General features: G+C 31.6%; 1 protein-coding gene across 1 annotated transcript in view; it reads right to left on the bottom strand.

Moving 5' to 3' along the window:
• LOC142221429 (uncharacterized) overlaps positions 1-7976 on the bottom strand; it is a 46760-nt gene extending 38784 nt beyond the window's left edge. The window contains exons 1-2 of the mRNA XM_075291149.1: positions 6924-7976; positions 6707-6855 (exon numbers count right to left, since the gene is read on the bottom strand). Coding sequence (XP_075147264.1) covers positions 6707-6855; positions 6924-7721 — 947 coding nt within the window. The 5' untranslated portion in view covers positions 7722-7976. The remainder of the gene's footprint in view (positions 1-6706; positions 6856-6923) is intronic.
• Between the last annotated feature and the right edge of the window lie 8008 nt (positions 7977-15984).

Genomic DNA, 15984 nt, shown 5'->3' with positions numbered 1-15984 from the left:
ATTTAATTTCTCTGTACTGTGGAATGATTGATTTAAAAATAGTTTAGTCGCCAACATTTTAAAGAGACTGTTAACCAATTTTTAGTATCGGGTTTCCCAAAAAATAAGCAGTAAACCAAAATAATACTGACTTTTTAACTTGGTAGGGGTATATAAATCTTATGGTGTTGTAAAAATGAACTAAAATACAATGTTATATATGAACTAAAATTTAAGAGATTTATAAACTAGACAAGTTGAAAAAAATCTTAAGGGCTAAATCATGGTCAATATTACTACAGTTTAGTTCATTTTGCAATGGAAAAGGGTTCACAGTTTTTTCAGTGCATACTCTTTATATTTCCACAAAATCATATCGAAGCTTACGTAACATTGCGTGAAAGCTTTCTCAAAATATGTATCGATCTGTTCTGAATGTTAAATATCATACGAAAATTTATATTTTTAACCATGTGTCATGGTTACAACAGATAGACGCAGAGTAATAGACCTAGATCATCGCTTAGAGCAGGAATATGCGATTTATTGTGTATTTGCATCGATATTAGGTCTGTTTTCTTTAAGCACTGAAGGACTAAAAGAAAACAGAGTACTCGTTTATCCAGGACATTTCCAAAAATATGCAACACTGGCATCAGCTGTTTAAAAACACTCACAGAAAAGACGTGAAATCTTGAATTTTTAATGTATGACATGCTCCAATAGTAATAAATATTATTGCTGTGATTATTTATGACACTGTACCACTTTGAATTTCATGTTTTTCGATAAATTAGTCACAATAAGCTGCTGTTGTGAATCGAAGAAGTGCCACTTCATCAAAATACAATCTGACAACTTGCGCGACTGGCACTGATGAGACATTCTGGATAGAAACCAGTGCAACGATGTTCTGGATTGCCCATACAAATATAGCATCCAGTGCTTAAAGAAAACAGCTCTATTATTATATAGACGGATTGCCATACTTACTATTCTCTGCGACGTATAAAAGGGGAAACGCTGTGAAATCATATGTGTCAAATGATAGCTATTTATTTCAGTGTATACATGTACATTAAAAATGATATTCAAAAAGTGATATTTAAAAGTGAAAAGAATGACAAATGATAAATTAAAAAGAAATGGAACACAAATTCATACATAATTAATAAGACGACTAAATAATTAAGTTCCTTTCCATACAAAACTCGTCTAAATTCTGAGGCACCAAAGAGTGAATAACGAGCGTATAAAATTCTTCAACGCTAAAATCGTGATAATTTTAGATTGACCCAATTTTTTAACACACACACACACTCGCTGATGTTCAGCAGAACTTTCAAATGTGGTTCAAAAGTAACAGAAACAAACATGCAATGGTACGATGCGCATGTGTGCACTGACGTTTATTAAGACTGGAACTTTAATAAGTATACAAACCATTTCTGTGAAAACCTGTCTGAACCTATATATACCCACACATATACATAAACGTTTTGTATGTATTTATGTACATAGAGAAATGTATTCTATGTTAACATGCTCATCACGAATTGTTTACTTATCGTATTTGGGTGTAAACAGAAAGTTCTTCTCTTTTAAATTTAATCACTACGATCAGCACATTTTTGTACTCAATTGTATGGTCAGATGGCATACATAAGGTCTGTTCGCATAGTATAGTTTTCGTATACTGTGCTTTTTTATGTGTGTTCTAAACAACGGCATGGGGAGGGTATAATAAATAACTTCGATCTCTAATATTTGTGGTAGGCACAAAGGTATGTATATGGGACCTTTGATTAGGGAAAAATTATTGATAGGAATAGATATTTTAAACAAAATAAATTAATTATAATTAATAAATTATAAATTTTAATATTGCGTCAGCCGAGGAATGAAATGGTTGGAATGGTTGTTTCAATTTGTTTGTTCATAAGTGGCATGAATGTTCAATTGCAATTGAATAATGATGTTTGGTATTGTGTAATGATGCATGTGTTCTGCCCTCTTCTAAAATAATATTGCTTATTTTTATATGCTCGTTTCTGTTTATACATTTATTAATATAACATTTGGAATCACTAACAAATCGCAAACACAGACTAAAAATCTATTAAATTGCCAATATATTGGAGTGTTGTATTTAGCAAATACAAATGTTTCTACATTATTCCCTTATGGCATTTTCGTTTTTAAAAAAATGTTCCGCCTCCGCCTTCGGGCACATATTTGAAATGTTACAAGCAACCGCAAAAAGTTTTGAAGTTTTAAGGGAATTCAAAACTTTATACAAGTTGAATTTAATATTTAATCTAAAGGAAGTTCTATTTTTGTGATTATTGTCAATAGCACTCTCGTTCGTTCACGATGTTACCAAACACTTTATATTTAACAGATTGTTAAAATCAACATTGACAATTTCATGGGAGAATCTTGTAATGCTATCTCGTCATAGGTTTACGATGTTAAAAATGGACGATATTTTGACGCAGTAAATGAATGCCAATAAAGTCTCAGTTTTCAATAAATCATCTCTGAATGGAAATACACGCACAGAAAAAACATGTTTGGACATGGTTGCCGCATCCACTTAATGCTTATCTAGAGTATGTAATTGTCGCGAAAACCATGTATTTAGTCTTTGTAAAAATAATTTTCGAGCGGAGAAAAATATATGTTGGCAATAAGCATTTAAAGGTTCTCAAATGCCGCAAACAAGTTCTATTATCATGTACCTGACCATTAATTTTTTACTTTTTTCATGGAAAAAAAAAGTATTTTTATAGGTTACGTATAGACATGTCTAGAACCATTACATGGCCATAAAGATCATGTACATAGTTTTCGTGACCGTTTACTTTTTTAATTTTTTTTCAGCAAAAAGAATTTTTTTAAAAACATTAAGTCGTGTGTTGATTGTTTCTTGGAATGGACGGAGAATACGGAATTTCTGTGTTTTGTGTTAATTTATCTATTCAGAAGTGGCACGTGGTTTTATGTGAACACAAAAAAGGGAAGTGTAATTGAAAAAATGTACCTGTTTTTTGTTCTGCATTTTGATATATGGTATAATTTATTTTTACTTGCAGTTACATGAAGTCTACGTTTGTACATTTGACGGGCACGAAGTAAATATGGAATGATTACTTATTGTTGAAATTGTACCAAAATAGAGTGTGTAAAAATATATGATGTTTGTTTGCACGACATTATAAATACAAATAAACAATGATTTCACATTTATAAATAATTTCTCAAGTGGCGTCCTTTTTCGACGTCGAAAAGTGTTTTTTTCATAAAGATCAAAACATTTTAGATCGTGACCATTGTATTTTGATTCAAACAAAATTTTTTTATAATATAATAACATTTTAGATGAGGACAATTTTATTTTTCTTAGAACCATGTTCACTGAGCCAACATGGTTACAGGTGAAAATGTTACATGGTCGCCGCAAAAATAGCACCTATCATATTATTTTGCTCTTCGAATATGATTGTGACAATCATGTTTCTACTCTGCGTGTACGTAAGAGTCATACATATTTATTGAATAGTGGATAACACATATCAATACATAGATAAAATAGGATACAAATTGCTCACTGAACTGTCTCATACGATATGAGATATTATTTCTGTGTTTTTTCATATTAATATTATGAGTGAAAGCAAATCATAAAGATCAAAACATTTTAGATCGTGACCATTGTATTTTGATTCAAACAAAATTTTTTTATAATATAATAACATTTTAGATGAGGACAATTTTATTTTTCTTAGAACCATGTTCACTGAGCCAACATGGTTACAGGTGAAAATGTTACATGGTCGCCGCAAAAATAGCACCTATCATATTATTTTGCTCTTCGAATATGATTGTGACAATCATGTTTCTACTCTGCGTGTACGTAAGAGTCATACATATTTATTGAATAGTGGATAACACATATCAATACATAGATAAAATAGGATACAAATTGCTCACTGAACTGTCTCATACGATATGAGATATTATTTCTGTGTTTTTTCATATTAATATTATGAGTGAAAGCAAATCTGGGTAAATCTGAAAAAATACCCGGTTCCAACAATTTTGTCTTTACACTAATGATTTTCGTATTCATTCCGAGTCAAGAAGCGGAGAATTGAAATATGGACATATTTAAGACACAATCCTCTTTTAAATTTGGATTTTGCGTACTTGATGGTAAGAAACAAATTTTAGTTTATTAGTTTTTTTCTGCGTGTTAACGACTACTTACATTTCCAAATTCAGACTCGGTTTCAAGTAGACATTATGCTATGTTTCAAGTAAAAAACGTCTTTAAAAGAAAGTGTTGAAAGACTTGTTATATTTTTGAACGATTATTTTGCTTTGTAGTCAAGATGCAAAAAGTGAACCAATTTAAAGACGATTTCATCAATTTTGAAGATATTTTCAGACTTATTAAAATCATGTTGACCTCAGTAAAACAAAATTTTCTTTTATGTAAAGATACCCATTTTTAAGTCACTTAATTGTAACGACGAAACGACTTCATTGAAAGTTTTATCGACTTTTGAACAAGGAAAATACTTTATATCAGAGAAATGCGTCTTCTATGATAAGCAAAATTGGTATGTTATTCGTATGTTAAGGACATGAAATCTTTGGCCTCTTGGCAACATTTTTCAGTGTATGAAGGCTATATCTGGTTCATATCTTGTTATGTTTCAGGTAGATACATATCTCCATTTGTTCGATAATTAGCGCGGTTTCAGCAAACAGGTACACGAACAGTTGGAAATAGTTCGATTCTCTTAGAACACTATTTCAATGTGCTACAAATAAAATGACAAAGTTAATACATGGGGTTTATTTAAATAAACTAGCTTTAAATTTAGGCTCTATAAAATTAAAATTGGGATACAGATCTCGTTTATCGAATTGTCATTCTTTTTATGCGATATATTAATGAAGTTATTCATGTATAAATAAAAATCAGTTAAAAGTCCATATTATGACAGATACTTGTAAAAACTATTTTCGTAACCCTTTCTTCTTTTAAGATACAACCAGAAAAAAATTACGTCTTAAATTTATGATCGAATTCTACGAAATCAAGCAGTTGCATATAAAACATCATAATGCAGTTTTATGCATATCTATAGTACTTCTGTGTAATCTGAAACCAAAATTGAAAATCAAATTTTGCCCGAAAATTCATGTTGGTAAAAAATCTGTGTATTATAAGAATATCTCTATTCTCTACTATAACCAATTATTGATTTATAAACAAAAACTTATGGCGATTTCGGTTGAAAAAAAGGTGCAAAATTCTCGAAATTTATTGCAAAATACGAAAGACACTGTCAAAACTTTTGGGTTCTGTATCCCTCGTAATATTGTGAATTAGCAATAACTTTGAAATTGCACTATCATTTGGGTGAAAATATAATGGGGAAAAAAGTAGTGCAACATATTTTTTGCGAAACGAAAAATCCCTTAGTTTAATGCGCACTGCATATTTTAGCATACAACCACTATTTTTGCAAAAAAAAACATAATAAATAGAAAAAATGTGCTATGCAGATATTCTTTCTTTTACCATTTTGCATATTATGTATTTTTTAATTTCAAAAAATTTAAACCAAAGATGCAAAATCCTCAAAATAAGTATTCGCCTATCATGACTCAATATCTCAGTCAATTTGAAGATTATTTCTTTCTTTACATAGACATACGACTTCAACAAAGTGACGCGAATTTCAAAGATTCGTGTCCTAAATTTAAAGAAGGAAATGTGTTAAGCAGAGATTATGAACTTTGTTTTAATTGAAATTCCTTTATATTAAAGGAATTTGTATAAATAACGTGTACTAAAATTTAGGTTGCATAATCTTTAACCCAAAGAGTGAAATGTTTTATATAAAAGAGAATTTACCTTAAATCAAAGACATGCAACCTTATTGGAAGGATTCAAAATTGTGAATTATTTATTTTTATTTTGAAAAAAAAACTTGTCCTTAAAATTGTGAAACTGATGTTGCTTAAGATACAGGTCCTTACATTCTTAAGAGGCTTAGACATTCTTAAGACAAGTTTGTTTAGCGAAAGGCAATAGTTTTTATGAAGCCAAACATAGTTAGATAGTTTGGTACAAAAATATTTTGTTTTATGAAGAAATTCGGAAAAAATATCTTTTGGGGTAAAAATTGACTAATTCTATGATTGGATTCATTTATCACGATGTTAATGGATCGTCGATATTATCTTCCTTTCTTTAAATTTGTAGAAAAAAATTGTCCTGGATCACAATTTGTTACAAACCAATGAAGAAAAAATAGACTTTTAGTATTTGATCAATAAGATAAAACATATTTAAGTCGCGTCAAAGGCCGATATTGACGAATACCAATATTGGCATGTTTGTATAATTTTCTCATTTATGCGAGTGAAAAATAAGGTATGTGCGAAAATTAAAGTTTCATTAAAAATACGACGAAAAATATTTAAGTTCTTGATTCAATGCATGGGTCCAATTTATATTCTGGTATGTCTGATTTCAGTTGCATTTACACCCAAAACATTTTATCATAAATTAATTTTTTTCATTTCATAAATCACATTTTCAGTACCATAAAAGAAACATTTCTGACAAATTGGGACAGGATTTTCCAAAAACATCAAGTAACGCAATAAGCGAGCATTTACAAGGTCAGGTATAAAAACAACTTACTTGAGGTATACTTCTGGATTGGCCAAATAGCTTGCCCAATCGGCCAGGTAGAGGGTAGCAGATTTAATCCAGCGGCGTCTGAAGGATTGGTTGTTTAATGACTCGAATAGTTTATCATAATCCACTTTGCCATCACGTCCCTTGAATACCTGTTTAGGAAATTATACACGTGCACTTAATGGTATATTGCATGGATTGATATATTCTTTATCTTTACCTTTAAAATTTTGTTTACACCAGATTTCTCATATAGAGCATCGGCCAATTCCGAGCTGGAAAAGTGATCCCATAATACGTGTATATGTTCCAAGAATGGGGGCAAAACCCACGCATGGTCCTTATGTCTCTCTTGTGTATGTTGACCTTCTGGTCCCGCAAAAGAACTAACTGCTTGCATTACCAAGGGTAGTAAGCTCACTAGAGCGTTATCATCTTTATGTCCATTGTTCGCATTACCATTATTCACCGACCGTTTTTGCTGATGATTGTGAGATGATTGCTCATTATTTTGTCCCATAAAAGCGGATGCAATTTGTATGATAGAGCCCAAATCAATACCAGATTCACTTTCACGTTTTTTATGACGTTGATGGTCGTTAATGTTATCCTCCTCATTGTCCTCGGCCTGAGTGAACATTTCAATAACGTTTCCGATTATAGAGGGATCGAAACCACTCCCACTACGACCATTATTATTTCCGGCATTGGCTAGAAGACTTCCAATACCTGAAAGTATTTGCATAGCCCCAGAGCCGGTACTTTTACCTTGTCCATTGTTTGCTTGCATAAATGTTCCAATTAATGAGGCTACAGCGGACAAACCTGCTGCGCCACCACCACCACCTCCTCTATTTTGGCTTGTCATGGCTTCTTGAATAAACATTGATGCCATATCAAACAAAGGATTCGAGTCCTCTTCTCCATCCGATTTACTAGACAGTTTTTGGGTCATTTGTCCATACGATCCATTAAGGCTCATTAACATTAATAGTAAAAATGCCTTACTGACTAACATTTTCGTATCAATTATACTTAATAGCACCCGACGATAACGAACTTTCACAACCACTTGACTCGCTTGAATTTGCTTTATCTCGAAATGTGTTTCTCCGTTACTGAATCAATTCTAGATGTCTTTTCTTGCGGTAAATCACAAACAGGTACTATAAATCACCGCGCTATATTTACTTTATTTTCTCCGAAGGTTTTTGTGTAGACATCCACATTCGACAAAGCCAGCGATTCGACTGAAGACTTTCTTCTAAACACCACGGAAAACTGAAACTTTCTTAAAGCCACATTTGCTTGTTTTGTTGGCTAGACCTCAATACAATCCCAAGCCACACGCACACATCTGTGGTTTTGTGTTTTTGGTTCTTAAGTCTTTTGATGGTGTCAAACATGTTGCAAAGTTCTTTGATAGGTAAAAAGAGGGAATTATAAGGCGAACAACTTATCTTAAAAATATCGTATATACGCTCATACATGTACGCATGCGTCTTTAGATTTTACTTTACCACATTTTGGTAGGTACACGTCAATGAAGCTTGTACTCGTCATGGTAGTGGTAATCAGGCAAACAAACAACCTACCTACTTTCTTTTCCAGCATTCTTGTTTTAAAAGAGCACAGACGTGAACATATCAACTATTTTGTTTTTAATGGATAAAGTATAATAAGTATCTTTGACTGTGTACTCGTACATGTGCTATCGTAATGATTTACAAGACACCCCCAAATAATATCAGTAAATTCCAGTAAAAACATGCAGAACTCATTAAAATGTATACATTATAAAACCGACCATTCGACTGTCTACTTACTTTAGGTCAATTATATAAAGTTTGAAATATCAAAAGTAATTTTGGAAAAATCGACTTACGATTGTAAGTCTATTTTAGAAAATTTTAACTAAATTATCTCACTAAATGCAAATTAAAGATAATCTAAATAAAGTAGCAATTTTTATACCCTTCACCACTACTGTGGTACAGGGTATAATAAGTTTGTGCATTTGTATGTAACGCCAAGAAATAGTGGTCATAGACCCATCTTTTAGTATACCGATCGGCTTAGAATTAAATTCTGAGTCGATTTAGCGATGTCCGTCTGTCTGTCCGTCTGTCTGTATATGTAATTTTGTGCACAAAGTTCAGCTCGTATTTTAAGTCCGATCGTCCTCAAATTTGGCATAGGGCCGTTTCTTGGGACAGAGACAATCGCTATTGGTTTTGGAAAAAATCGGTTCAGATTTAGATATAGCTGTCATATATATTTATCCCCGATTTGGTCATAGTTAGCCTATTTATCAACCGATTTTCTTGAAATACCGTACATTCGAATATTTTATGAATCTCGAAAATCTTGAAAAATATCAGCCAAATCGGTTCAGATTTAGATATAGCTCCCATATATACCTTTCGTCCGATTTAGACTCATATGACCACAGAGGCCAAAGTTTACTACCGATCTTCGTGAAATTTTGCACAAAGGGTAGAATTGACATTCTACCAATGCTTGGTAAATTTGATTGAATTCGGTTCACATTTACAGCCTGTTTCTGTATGTCGAACGAGCTCTGTCGATCGACTGAAATTGAAACAAACAGCTGAATTTATAACCAAAAAACAGCTGTTTCTATGCATTTCAGTCGATCGATAGAGCTCGTTCGACATACAGAAACAGGCTGTTAGATATAGCTCCCATATATATCTCTCGTCCGATTTGAACTTATATGGCCACAAAAGCCAGAGTTTTGCCGTGATTTGCTTCAAATTTTGCACAACGGGTACGCTTAATAGTATCGTTAAGTGTGTCAAATTTTGTTAAAATCGGTTCAGATTTAGATATAGCTCACATATATATCTTTCGTCCGATTTGGACTTATTTGGTCTCAAAAGCCAGAGTTTTGCCCTGAATTACTTCAAATTTTGCACAAGTAGTACTTTTAACGATACTATTGTATGTGCCAAATATGGTCAAAATCGATTCAGATTTAGATATAGCTCCCATATATATCTTCGTCCGATTTGAACTTATATGGCCTCAAAATCCAGGGTTTTGCCGTGATTTGCTTCAAATTTCGCACAAGGAGTGAGTTTAGTAGTATCGGTAATTGTGCCAAATTTGGTTGAAATCGGTATGGCTCCCATATATATCTTCCGTTCGATTTGCACTCATATGACCAGGGGGCCAAAGTTATACTCCCATTTACGTGAAATTTCGCATAGATAGCAGAATTATTATTCTAACTATACAAGTCAAATTTAGTCAAAATCGGTTCAGATTATATACGTACACCAGAGTTGGGGAAATATGGTAGACTGTTACATATTTTAGACCCATTTTCAATGGAAGTTTCCTCCAATTAACTGGATAGCGTTAGAGATTTTGTAGAAGTAAAAAAATTGTCTGCTTTATATAGCTTCCAGCAAATGTGAAGTAGTTGAGATGGTGAAGGGTATAATATAGTCGGCCCCGCCCGACTTTAGACTTTACTTACTTGTTTATACGTGTATTTGTGAGTCGAAATCTTCTTCTTTATTTGCAAATCCATATTCGGATATTAGCGGTCATACAATGTTAATTATTGCAGAGTTATTTATTGTTTTTCATACACCCTCAAAAAAAATCGCTTCTTTAACATATGTTCCAAACATATTTTGCAGGAAGCACATATATTATTGGATACTGCCGAAACATTAATATGTTTGTTTTATGTGAACATATTATATGTTTGGAAGCATTTTGAGCCCAAAAATATTATATGCTTGGAAGAATTTTTCCAAAGACGATTGTGCGCATTGCCTAACATACTCGTAATTTTCACTTCCACGAAATATTTTAGTTCTTGGCACCTTTTTCTGTAATACAAATAATGTTGAAGAAATTATTCACTTTTATAAATTTTTTTAAATTTTACCTTTCGCTCGCACTGAGAATCGAACCGAGGACCATACAGTTTGTAAGCCAACACACTATCCACTGGACTACGTAGCTGTTATAGTCACCAGTAGATAATTATCGTTATAAGTTACATTTATATAGCATAGTTTGCAGCGCCCACGAGCCCATGCAAACATAACATTGTTTAACAGAAACATACATTTGTTTGCCACGTGGAGCAGTGGTTAGCATGTCTGCCTTGCATGCAAAGAGTTGTGAGTTCAATCCCTGCTCCGGCCGAACACTTTTTTTTAATTTACACATTTATATTTATACTATATTAAATTTTTATAATGAAACTTCGAAATGTGGGTTATTAAAGATTTATAGTCAGTAACAGTGCTTGATATAAATGAAATTAACTGATTTTTGTATAAAATATTATTTTTTTTATTGCAAAAATAACAATTTTGTAACAAAAAAAACTGTTTTTGGTACAAAACTTTAAAATTCAAAAACTTTAGCAAAAGAAGAACGTGGAGTCGAATATAAACATACATAAATAATTTTATAATATAAACATAAATTTATTTAGGCGTGAACAGTTTTTTACTAGCATTTAACACCATCGCTCTAAAATGCCTTTTATTTTTTTTAATAATTCATTTTAAAGAAAATAAACTTTTTAAATTGTTTTAGCTGCAAAACTCGAACTTAAGCCCGCTTTTATATTTGAAGGTGTCCGTCAACTCCTCGTAGACTACTTATTAATAAAGAGGAACTAAACTTTGTTTTTATACATTTTACTGTGTAATTCTTCACTATTTCCTCCTTATTTCATTTTACTGTCCCAATTCTATAAAGAGTGTAGTGCCCTTTCATTATTTTTATGAAGACCCCTGATTTCTTTTAACGATTCTCTTGGTTCCGAATGTACATTCTCTTTATTCAAATTAAATCATATTTAGACTTAAGCATATCAAATTTTTGGTCTTATCATAAAACAGTTTTCCGAAACAACATATACGCGGTTTCACAGAAATTGTTCTCTTTTGATTCTTTCGCTGTGTTATGTTGATATCTTTCGTCAACTCTCCCGGTTTCCATCTCTATTTCTTTCTCTATACTCTCTCTCTGTCGCTTTGAATAAAATATCACAACATATGTATGTTTAGTCGATATTTGTAAATTTATATATGTTTGCATTCACACATATGATTTTTATGAAACATTCATGCCCCAAACATTATATATTCTAACATATTAACATAAATGTCCCAAACATTTAGTGTTAGTTTAGGAACATTACATGTTTGCACTTAAATATATTGTGTTTTAAAATTGTGCCCGAAACACATTTTGTTTATATCGGAACATATGAAAAACATATTTTTCTAACAGTGTATAATACAAAATTCATTCAATTATAGTTACTTCTCTGTCTCTGGTTGCGCTTGGTGTCCTGTCAATTCCAGAATGTTTTTTATCCATGTTATTTCTCGTCTCCCTCTCGGTCGGCGTTTTTCTATTTTGGTTCTTATGATATTTTGGAGGAGATTATATTTTCCATTTCTCATAAGGTGTCCTAAATAAGTAGTTTTTCTCGTTTTTATCATTCTGATCATTTTACTTTCGGTATTCATTCGCCTCAGTACTTCATTGTTTAAGATGTGATCTGTCCAGGATATCTTTAAGATCCGTCGGTATATCCAAATCTCAAACGAGTGCAGTCTTCTCTCGTCTGCTGCTTTTAGCGTCCATGTTTCCGCCGAGTATAGTAAAACGGACCATATGTAGCATTTAACAAATCATTTTTTAGTTTCCATGGTTATGTCATAACTCGTTACTATTTTTCTATATGTGAAAAAAGAGTTTCTTGTCATTTCAATTCGGCATTTTATTTCCTTCGATATTGTTGCACGTTCAAATCAAACAAAGTACCTCGGCATGTCGAAAGGTATTACGGCCAGCTCAGTTGGTCCAAGGCGCAGTTTTGTACCCCGATGATTTGTGCAAACATAGAAATTCACATGCCTTATTCTGAATGCCTTACAGAGCGTATAGCTAAAACTTTTCCAAAAAGAAATCTACCTTGAGAAGAGAGGTGGTATCTCTCTGGGGTGCACTTTTCCCATCCCATTTTATAATCTTTCACACCTGCGACATATAAAGCACCATGAGTTTTAATATATGCCCCTAGTAAAACAAGTACTATTTACAATGAATAATTCAATTCAAATGCATTCCCTTTTATTAATTCACTTAGAAAATCATTTTAAATAACTATAGCCTAAAATATTTATATGTATCGACGAAAAGTATCCAGAATAACAATATTGTTTTAATGAAATTTATAAATAGTTCCAAATAAATCAAATTGATGTATAATTAGACGTATAAAGAAATAATCATTTAAAAAAAAATTAGTCGACAAAATCAATAATAATAATAGAAACAAATCTTTGTAAATAGAGTGTAAATACCTTGTATTTAATGGTTTCACCCTCAAAAAATCGCTTCTTTAACATATGTTCCAAACATATTTTACAGGAAGCACATATATTATTGGATACTGCCGAAACATTAATATTTGTTTTATGTGAACATATTATATGTTTGGAAGCATTTTGAGCCCAAAAATATTATATGCTTGGAAGAATTTTTCCCAAAGACGATTGTGCTCATTCCCTAACATACTCGTTATTTTCACTTCCACGAAATATTTTAATTCTTGGCACCTTTTTCTGTAATACAAATAATGTTGAAGAAATTATTCACTTTTATAATTTATTTTAAATTTTACCTTTCGCCTGCACGGAGAATCGAACCGAGTACCATACAGTTTGTAAGCCAACACACTATCCACTGGGCTACGTAGCTGTCATGGTCACCAGCAGATAATTATCGTTATAAGTTACATTTATATAGCATAGTTTGCAGCGCCCACGATCCCATGCAAACATAACATTATTTAACAGAAACATACATTTGTTTGCCACGTGGAGCAGTGGTTAGCATGTTTGCCTTGCATGCAAAGGGTCGTGGGTTTAATCCCTGCTCCGACCGAACACTTTTTTGTTTTTTTTTTAATTTACACATTTATATTTATACTATATTAAATTTTTATAATGAAACTTCGAAATGTGGGTTATTAAAGATTTATAGTCATTAACAGTGCTTGATATAAACGAAATTGACTGATTTTTGGATAAAATATTATTTTTTTATTGCAAAAATAACAATTTTGTAACAAAAAACTGTTTTTGGTACAAAACTTTAAAATTTGAAAGGAATTCAAAAACTAACAAAAGAAGAACGTGGAGTCGAGTATAAACATACATAAATAATTTTATAATATAAACATAAATTTATTTAGGCGTGAACAGTTTTTTACTAGCTCTAAATGCCATCGCTCTAAAATGCCTTTTATTTTTCTTTAATAATTCATTTTAAAGAAAATAAACTTTTTAAATTGTTTTAGCTGCAAAACTCGAACTTAATGCCCGCTTTTATATTTGAAGGTGTCCGTCAACTCCTCTTGGACTACTTATTAATAAAGAGGAACTAAACTTTGTTTTTATACATTTTACTGTGTAATTTTTCACTATTTACTCCTTATTTCATTGCCCTTTCGTTATTTTTATGAAGACCCCTGATTTCTTTTAACGAACCAAGACAAAAATTGTGCCCAAAATGATAAACAAAACACATGTCCACACATACATAAAATGCTGCTCTCAAGGCGAAAACACAGGCTTTTTTCAAATGTCTATTCTCCTGGTTCCGAATGTCCATTCTCTTTATTCAAATTAAATAATATTTAGACTTAAGCATATCAAATTTTTGGCCTTATCATAAAACAGTTTTCCGAAACAACATACCAGAGGTTTCGCAGAAACTGTTCTCTTTTGATTCCTTCGTAGTGTTATGTTGATATCTTTCGTCAACTCTCCCGGTTTCCATTTCTTACTCTATACTCTCTCTGTCGCTTTGGATAAAATATCACAACATATGTAAGTTTAGTCGAAATTTGTAAATTTATATATGTTTGCATTCACACATATAATTTTTATGAAACATTTATTCCCCAAACATAATATATTATAACATATTAACATAGATGTCCCAAACATTTAGTGTTAGTTTAGGAACATTACATGTTTGCACTTATATATATTGTGTTTTAAAATTGTGCCCGAAACACACTTTGTTTATATCGGAACATATGAAAAACATATTTTTCTAAGAGTGTGGGCAATGCTTATATTCACCACTGTTCATTCATTCATTTACATTTATCTCATTATGTTAAAATGCATAATACACGAATTTCGGTGTAATGGCCATTCATCGATTCATGTAAGTTTAAACAAATCTTCAAAGAGATAGAGAAAAAAACAAAACACAAAAAAAACAACAAAAATCGTCGTACCAGCAACACCCAAGTATTAACCCTATTATTTACACTCTACAATTTACCTCTCTTTAGTATTAAAGTGATTTTAACATGTAATGGAATTGAAACATATGTCATCAGATTGTATAATAGCGAGGAAAAGACTTCATTTCCGCTGGTTCAAATTTCGTTCAATCTGAAATTCTCTCTCTATCAGTGTTGCCAACTCCCCAAGGCCAAAAAGCACCAAAAAAATATTATAAATTCTAACATACCACCTTCCACCACAAAATCAAAAATTAAATGCTCTACTAAAAAAAACAAAAAAAAACAAAAAAAAAAAAAAAAACTTCCGAAGATGTATTATAGAACTTTTGTGAATTGAATTTCAAGCATTTAAGGTGGGTATTAAGATCGAGTTTAGCCGTTAAAATAGTAATTTTTTCACAATTACTTTCCTTTAATATATCATTTTAAGGAATACAAACTTTGTGAAAATTTGCTTTTGGCTACTCCCCATCAAGTTATAATAAAATTTGCAGCAAATACACATAATTTTATGCCCATTTTTACTGATATAGTTTTCACTTTACCGCAAAACTCAAATTTAGTACTCACCATTATGAACCGCTATTCAAGTATACACCTTCATCACTTTTAATGCTTTCGTCGAATTCCTTTTGATCAGTGATGTTTTTCAACTTTCAAAATATTAATATATGGAAAGAGTCTATTATGTATGGATTTAATACTAACGTTTTTAATGACATCTTTACCAAATTCAAAAATTCGACACTCATCGCTCGACTTTCCTACAGAATACCCTAAATGACAATATTAATTAAAAAATAATCAATACCAACTTCATAACAATCAAATTCTATATTTGGCAATAAATTTGAGTTTCTTCGGCTCTTGAAAGTCTAATCAAAATTTTTGTATCTATTAAACTTAATACTTTTCAAAATAAAAAAAGCACCAAAAGCACTAAATGAAA

The sequence above is a fragment of the Haematobia irritans genome, chromosome 1 (assembly GCF_050003625.1).
Source record: "Haematobia irritans isolate KBUSLIRL chromosome 1, ASM5000362v1, whole genome shotgun sequence".
Taxonomy (NCBI): domain Eukaryota; kingdom Metazoa; phylum Arthropoda; class Insecta; order Diptera; family Muscidae; genus Haematobia; species Haematobia irritans.
The sequence above is the reverse complement of the archived record's forward strand: the minus strand, read 5'-3'. Positions and strand labels throughout refer to the sequence as shown.